The sequence below is a fragment of the Mercenaria mercenaria genome, unplaced genomic scaffold (assembly GCF_021730395.1).
Source record: "Mercenaria mercenaria strain notata unplaced genomic scaffold, MADL_Memer_1 contig_4427, whole genome shotgun sequence".
NCBI classification, from domain to species: domain Eukaryota; kingdom Metazoa; phylum Mollusca; class Bivalvia; order Venerida; family Veneridae; genus Mercenaria; species Mercenaria mercenaria.
Genome location: NW_026462654.1, coordinates 65,765 through 74,833, shown reverse-complemented (window position 1 = coordinate 74,833; position 9,069 = coordinate 65,765). Strand labels below are relative to the sequence as shown.

The 9,069-nt window shown below is 32.1% G+C and overlaps 1 protein-coding gene across 1 annotated transcript; it reads right to left on the bottom strand.

The window, feature by feature from the left end:
• Window positions 1–298: 298 nt before the first annotated feature.
• LOC128553877 (chromaffin granule amine transporter-like) lies at window positions 299–5,885 on the bottom strand (the record flags this gene model as incomplete). Its single annotated transcript, XM_053535067.1, has 6 exons — window positions 5,851–5,885; window positions 5,002–5,060; window positions 3,904–3,996; window positions 1,817–1,860; window positions 909–972; window positions 299–394 (listed from the first exon to the last, which is right to left on the bottom strand). Coding segments are annotated over exons 1-6 (391 nt in total), but the record flags the coding sequence as incomplete, so codon positions are not given.
• Between the last annotated feature and the right edge of the window lie 3,184 nt (window positions 5,886–9,069).

The following is a 9,069-nucleotide window of genomic DNA, read 5'->3' as shown; positions in this document are numbered from 1 at the left end:
AACGAATCTAATGTTTTGAAATACACCAGTTCAGTACAACAAATACAGCGTATTTAATAAGTCAAATAATGTTCGAATTGTCATCATTTTTATCTCTTAAACTGTAGTACAGTTACCATAAACAATGTATTTTCTTCATTTTTAACGTATGTCAATATAAAACTTAAAAATGTATTGTTTAACTTCATTAATCAAGGTTGAAAAGGATTTGTAATGATTAATTTGACAAACATCAAAGTTTTGCGGCAGGAAAACCATAAACTAAAAAAGGAGAGTAAGCGGTTCTAAATGAAACTACCAAGCTGCCACTGTTGAGCTTCCATCGTATCCATTACCCATATAGGTACTGTTGATTCCAATACAGCCAAAGACATACTTGTTATCATGATTGCACCTGAAACACATAGGTCAATATGTATAGTATAAAAATATATTAAGACCAGTTCTCAATATAGGATATTTTAAACCCAAGAAGAGTCACAAGGTTAGCTTTCTGTAAAAACTGGTCACTGGCCCGTTTATAATGCTAATGTTCAACATAAACGAGGCTGAAAGATTTGTGAAGTATATATACTGATATACCATCAACCTGCTAGGAAACAACTTTAATTACGTAAAACACCTCCATGTGATTCGAAAGTATTGGTAGTATTTTTCGTTGTTTTTAAACAAAACTGTCATCATAGTTATACGGACCGGACAAGACGGCCCAGATTAATACACAAGACGTCAGCTAGGAGGCTGGTCTACGGAAATTAAAATCTAGTTTTAATTGGGGCGTTATAATTATTACGCATTTGGTATGGTCAATCTAGACCATAAATGAAATCTGATTTCACCAGAGTCAAATGGATTAAGCTATGTTGCATATCTCGAGTCATTTTAACGCCTTTATTAAAGAAACATACCGGCACACAAGATAATGTAAGGATCCACAAGAAGTTTAAGAAGAGACGATGATTTCATTTGCACCTGCAATGAAAAATACAATCAATTATGTCCATCATAATATACCTGGAATAGGTAATTAAGTAAACTAATGTAATAAAAGAGAGGATTTGGGGTTTTTTTTTTCAGTTTGCTGAACAATTTATTTATAGTTTTAAATCACGATGAAACGTTTTTACTTTTCGATAAATAGTGAAAATTTTCCGTTAAAAGTATATTAACGTTTAATGATCTTTCAAATGATAAAGTTCATTTGTCCACATAAATAATCTATTCTTGGTTCTTAGTTTTAATAGTAAAAATTTATTTAGGTACAGTTACTGTAGCTGTTCAAACCGATGATACAAATCGTAACGATGTATGAATCATGTACGAAAATGCAATTGCTATAAACGAAGAACAACACTAGACCAAATTTAAAAATATCTCGTGTAAGGAAATCACATTTGCATGAAAGATTACGATTTGCCCGCCAGTTTGAACTGGCATTGTGTAGTCAATAATTGTTTTACCAATAACGATAGACATGTCAGACAAAGAATTAATTTAAAACAAGAACACTAAATGGGCGTTTTCGTTTGGAAGATCGCAAAACATAAAAACATAGATGTGACCTCCAGTATGCCAAATGGTAGACAAATATCGTCAAAGACCGCATGTATCACCTAAGCAGAGCAAACTTCACAGCACGTCCACTCCCTAACATTGTAAGCACTTCACCCATTATTATTAAAGAACGCGATTTACAGATAATTATAATTACTACGTCTGCAATATGTATCGTTTTGCCGATTGCATAATACTGCATTAACAGATAAGTCAGTATTAAAAACCAGAGAGCTGTAATACCTTAACATGTATTTCTTACCTGATTAATTCCCACAATGCTGTCAAGAAACCAGAATTGAATACCTGTGAGAATAATCATAAAACAATTACTCTTATTAGTATCTCTACCTTTTACAAATGGCTTAGAAGTCGGGAAAACCCGCTCATCTAAAATTTACCAGATTTCATTTTCACAAACTCTGTTATAACTGTGAACATTCAGAAGATGGTTTTGCTAAATGGCAACATCTTGTTTAAAAATACAAACATACATTTCTTATATTTCTTAATCTTACATAACTCATATCAGTCTTGAATGATAAAATATTTCAGTAAAGTTCTTAGTTTCATCTTATAAGGAACTTTATAATATTTATAATATTTATATAATTATATGATTGTTATGGAAGGACATATTTACCTATGTTTAAAAGACAGAACAATAGTATTCCTAGAAATGGGGCGGTTTTACCGGATATCGCATACAGGATACCTCCAAATGGATAACCCACTGTAAACAAAAATATAAACTAAACAAAAATGGAAGTGACGTTAATGACTTCTACATAAACAATGTTAACCACTTTGGTATATTGCTTTTGCAAACTTGCATCAATTGATCCTGAAATATCTTTTAACTTATAGGAGCTTTTGATAAGTTTACAAAACAGTTTGGAGTATCTACAATATCTAGCATAAAATATTTAGCTTAAAATATCTAGTATAAAATATGTAGCATGAGGGTTACAATAAAAGTAATTTTGTTTGCGTGGCATTCTTACATAAGTCTGTATGCAGTTATTTTGATTTGAAGCGCGGGAGTTCTTACAATGTAGTTTTTCCTACTGGATATCGCCCTTGTAATGACATAATGCGCACACAACTTAATGGACAAAACTGTATCCGAAACAAGACTAAATTTAAGCAATGCGTCTTTTTCGAAAAGCATACTGTCAATACATTTTATGATAATTACACAAAGAAAAAACACGTTATATAGCCAGTGACACCAAGATGAAGAAGAAAATTATTTCATTTTAGAGCATAGCTGTTACAGAAAGTATTAAGGCACTGTTTTAGCAGACTGTATATGCATATAAATTAAAACTAATGTATATTTGGCGGCATGGAATGCAGCCAAGCGAAATATTAGCAGACTCGTTTCGAACGAGTCTGTTTCTGAGGGATAATGAAACGTGCAACACGCACCCGCCCCTCATGTCCCCGGCACCGGCTTATACGTAATTCTGTTATATAGGGACTCGGAAGTTCCTAAAGGGCCAAAAACACTGAGTCCATTAAATCCATTTTGTAGCTATGCCAGACAATGTGGTCAATAACATAAACGTGATAACAGCTTATTTTGATTCATTACCTTCCGTTCCTGAAAAATCCTTTTCCAAGAGTCTTCTGTAAGAAATAGTCTTAATGTAATTCGATGTAGCGAAAAGGAAACGGAGCTGTTGTAATGCAGCAGACTAAATGGCCATATTCTCTGTCGATAAACGTATCATACGGACTACTCTAAATTGATATTAGAACAGAACAGACCAGTCGCAGAGAAACGGAAAGAGAAATAGTAAGCATAATACATATTTCACTTCTATTACATGATGATATATTAAAATATTGCTGTTACAAGTCTTTCATTTCATAATACGAAAACTATGGTGTCGTAGTTTGTACAGTACATTACCTCTCATGGACAGACTCAATCAAACCGAGCCTGCTGTTGTGTTGCTTGACTGCGTTCTATGCTTACAAAGGATGTTCTTAAAGAATTCATTCGGTACAATTTTAGCAAATGCTTTCTTGCAGTTTGTTTATTCTTACCTATTCAATAGCTGAAAAGAAGATTTTGAAGCTCATAAAATTTAAATGTCGGCATAGTTACATGGAAGTAGTCGTATGCATTTTTTTTTCAGAAATAAAGGCGTTGCTTCGATGCTATCAGTAATCGAAAAAAATATTACTAATAAAATACATATCATAAATAACATAATTCAGAGTTTAAAAGAAACATAGACAACCTTTAAATTTCATGAACATATATAGTTATTTCTAATGGCAATTAATGAACATAACAAAAATGGCTGAAAATGACTGAATAGAGAATATAATTCTTACCAAGAATGCCAAGAGCATAACCTCCCATGGCAATACCCATAGCTTTACTCCTCTCATTGTCATCCGTGTAACTTTCGGCTATCAAACTCATACCTACAAACAATTGGAGGGATTTGTTCTAAAAAATGTACAGTTACCCGTGACATCGTATCAAACTAAATAATTTAAAAGGTAACGTTGAACGACACTTCTTCATGTTTCAAATTGTTGTATGATCGAAATACTTTAAGACATCAATTCTGCAAAATACAACTGTGTGAAACATACTATAATTTAAAACGATAATGTTGAAATCATAAAATTATTATGTAAAATAAACTGAAGTTTTCAAATGCTTTATTATTCATTTGTTATTAGGACTTTCATGTTTATATAAAGATCTAGACGAAAAATCTTTTCTCTCAAAAATCCATCAAATTTGGGTACCGTGAAGGCGACCAGTAGTTAACCTTATTGACGTAATATTTTTGCAAGGTATCCTGATAAATATCCTAATACATTGCGCAGAATGGAGTAAATCGCTGGAACGCTTTCCAAAAGATGGCGAAAACCAACTTTTACCAATATCTAACACTTGTCTTTACTCTCTTCATCATCATTGTCACATATACATTCTATGCCAAATTTTTGTGGGAATGAACATACTGAAAATGTTCACTCCATATATGGGCAAGTAATTTAACTATACGCCAACTGAAAAACGCTATTCAGAAAACATGTAAAATCTATCATACCTGCAATTGTTGTTGCAGCAGACCCAATACCTTGTGATGCCCGAGCAATTAGAAAAGGCCAGAAGGATTCCGCAACCGCAAACACTTAAATGAAATGCAGAACTGATCTCATTACATTTCACGTAATGTTCAATGAATACAGATATTTTTATTCTCAAAACTCTGGGAAAATTTGCTGCAGTATCATAAAAATACGAAGCAGCTAAAAAGTACCACATTGTAGACTTTAATTGTAACACATATATTTACGAAGAAAATGAAGCCATCCTCTGTAGAAAAGAAATAATAGCAATAGACATTAATGAATGTATATGTACTACAATAATGTTTTGATATGTTTTATTTCAAATCTGATTTTACTCACGTGAAGCAGATATCAAAAATATGGTAGTTCCAAACAGCAGGAGATTTCGGTAACTTACACTGAAAAAAGAAAAGAATGTAACTTTGTATACAAACATATAAGTAATATAAATACAAAAGACATTGATAAATATTCATGTACATATATTCTCTGAAGCTGTACTGTTTGTTCAATAAGAGTATATATGAGATAAAAATCAATCCACAAGGAAAAAATGTTACGACAGCAGTTTCATTTATTTGAAAAACCTAGTACGGATTCAATGAACACTGCCAATAGAAATTAATGAACAATTGTTCTGAAATGCTGTTAACGAGAAAATGTTGTCTGTCTAATCAAAGTAAAATAAAAAGAGTGTGATGCATACATTAGCGTGTCTTTGGAGAGGAACTGAAAAATAAACAATAGCTTTCAGCAAAAATTGAGAATCGAACTACAACAAAAATGTCACCGGTTTGAGAGGTAGCCAACGATAGGATTTGCCACCATTTGAACCAAAGCTTTGGATCCCAAAAGCCATCCGACCTTACTGTTTTCGTTAATTGCACGAACTGGAATATGCAGTACCTAAAAGAAAATGATAGCACTAAAAGAAATATCAGTAAGACCATGTCTTATTAAGAATGATACTTGCTAATGAAAGATTACTGATAAGACAAAATTCCTTCAAATTTTCTAAGGGATGTAGAAATTATGTCCTTCTATTTTAATGTCATAAAATTATTTGTAACACTGGATAGACCAAAAAAAATCGAAAATGAATATAAATGATTCATTTGAAATTTGAAATATTGAAAATGATCAACTGATTCAAATTCAGTTTGTGTACAGATGTTTAGATAACCTCACCTTTTCAATAAATGTTCTTTCGGTAGAGGTTTCATTGTGAAACGTTTCATTGAACAGCGACATGATGTCTGTAATATTGTCCATAACTGAGGTCAGATTGTAATCAATCTCGCTCTCGGCATCTCTTGAGTCAGCCTCCACCAGAAAATCAGGAATAATTGGAACTATCCAGATAAAATAGGTGTAAATAAATCTTTGTAAGAAAAGTACCAACTGTAATGAAAATTCCAGGAGATTATTATTGAATACAATATTCGTATGTTTAAAAATTCAAATTCTTATGTATCAAATCTTAACTTTTTATTTTTAAATCAATTTTTGGAATTTTGAATTTGAAATGTTTCTTCCGCGTTTTAATAAGATGAAACATATGAATGTCGTAAGTATCATGTATGAGCACGTTGGAAAACGCCACATAAATATTGTGTTGGTTATGATAGAATATGATTGTTATTGTAGATATGGAAAATAAATATACGACATTTCAGAAAAGTAATATAATTATAAAACAGTTGATACTGGTAAGAAACCGTACTCAAGTAATAACTAGCATCGCATGGCGACGGTATTTACAGCAGGATTTCCTGTCGAGTACGAACTATAATACACTAGCTTACAGGATGGCTTGCGGGTCAGTAATCAAATCTTTTAGACCGAGGTCCGAAGGATCAATAAGTGTTTTATATCATGACATCAGAAATAAATTTCTAAGACTTTTCTTCTCTTCAGGTTTGATTTTAGCTCGGCAAACCCGAGTTGAACTATCGACCAGTCAATAGAACACACTATTGATCGGTGATTTATATAAGGAGCCATGCAATTATTACAATTATCAAAACAAATGAATAAATATGATTTTTACCTTTAGTACTTTTTAATATAAAGGAAAGGGAAAAAAACAGAAGGAAAACATTGATTACGAATGGAACACATTTTTGTACAGCATCACATAAGTCACATGTAATCAGAAAATGTTCAGAGATTCAATTTAAGCTGTGAATTTTTAACCCCAACAGACACAAAGAATGAAACGACTGTAAGCAAGACATGCAACTATTATCACAATTATGCAATTTCTGATGTTACGTTACAGTAAAGCACGCAGAATAGGTAGTTTAGTACATCTATCCTCAATATAAATATTTATCAATGCGCAAATATTTAAGCACTTTTGCGCGAATAAATTTGATGTTTAGACTTTTTTAAAGCGATTAGCGGTGGATCATTACTAATTTACTAACTAACATTTACAAAAAAGGTTCCTTACCAACCGCAGTTAGGAGCAGGTAATCCAAGAAGTTTGTGTACACAACTATTGCCAAGACAGCTCGAGATTTTAACGCAAGTAGCCACATGTTGTCTGTTCAACAGGCAAGATACTTCCTATCAATTTTTCGAAAAATGTGCCGATTCTGAAATGAAAACTTTATTTTGTAGATTTGTTCATTGAAATTTAAGGAAATTATCGTACCTTTTTAATTAAAAGCAGCCTGTTAAGAATTTTGTAATGAATCCCATTAGTCATACATATTTGTTCAATAAATTTTATAAATTAAATTTCTTTCTTTCATTTCTGTAGCCTGAAGAGAACATGAGATTTTAACCCAAAATATATATACGAAATTATACCTTTTAATTCCAGTGCGAGAAAAAAGAACAGCAGAAAATGTCGTCTACGGTGCGGGCTTAAGACAGAACTGTCGCGAATAACTAAATTACTCTCCACTGACAGCTTTCTGAAAGATTTCTAAAATACTTGAGCTGAAGAAAAGTGTCTCGTTAAATCTATCAATTTATCCTGCCAAGTGCTTAATGTAAAATATCTAGACACTATGGGATATCTTGGGAAATTTGCCATTTCCTCAGACAATGTCCATGATTTTCAATTATAATGATTAACCAAACTTGAAATGGTTTCTCTCAGTTATTACTTTCACGTCTACTGTACGAATATGATGAAGCACCTCATTTGTTATATCTTGCTTTAATGATAGACAGTTCTTATTTACAGAATGTATGTGTATGGTCCGTTAGTATTGACCTGGCACTCACTAATACTCACCAATATTTTCGGGCGTTTTCGTTAGTTTAGTAATACGCAATATCTATATTCTAAAAATACGCTTTTATATTCACTGATGACACAACAACGTCGTGGTAAGGTGTCTGAACTCCACGCACATTACCAAGGGTTCGAAATTACCTAAGACCGTTCTTTAAAAAAAAGTCAATATAGTAATGTTTTCGACATTGCTTTTATTTCTACACTATCTAATGTAGCATATTTCACAAATTTTAATAGTATTTTCGTGTAGTATTTATTTTCTGGAAGCGCTAGTGACAAATAATTTATCTTTTCATCTAAGGGACGTAAATATTGTTATTGAAATAAAAAAAATACGGTCAGAAGTGGGACTCGAACCTACAAACTGAGACTATTAGCTAAAATGAACATACAGCCACCTCATTTGCACATGCGACATTATGTCAATTATATATATACGACATATGTCTTAGGCCAAACTGGAATCTAGGTAGATCTGGAATCGGTCTAGACCAAACTAGAATTCTAGTTTGGCTATCTTCTTGTTTAAGAATTAACATATTAATAGATGTTAGTTTTCACCTCACATATAACAAGAGGTTTATAATTGTTTGTTTTTGTTTCTTTTGTTTCAATAATTTATTCTTTCTTAATGGATAGAAAACAGACCATATTATTCAGTTTTAGATAAAAAAACAACAACAACAAATAAATATGATTAGGACATTTTATAGATAAAATACTTTTATCAGTAACCAATATTGAACTTTCACTTCAACATTAAATACAGATAAGCAAATATATGACACTTAATAATACAGTAGTTAATTGTAATAAAAGGAATGAATTTATGTTTTAATTGCACCTTAGCAAAATGATATTATTTGCTTTTATCTTTTGTTCCTGTGAAAAATTGATTCTTCAATTGCGCAAACTTAAAGATGAAAGACCTACCTTTATAATTGTTACTATTAAACAGGATAATCTTCAAAAAGATCGGTGGTTCTACCCAGGTGCCCCTCGTGATGAAATAATGCACGGAGGGGCACCTGGGGTCTTCCTCCACCATTAAAGCTGGAAAGTCGCCATTTGACCTATCATGTGTCGGCGCGACGTTAAATCCAACAAACAAACAAACAAAATCTTCAAAAGGAATTGATTATAATATTTTAGGG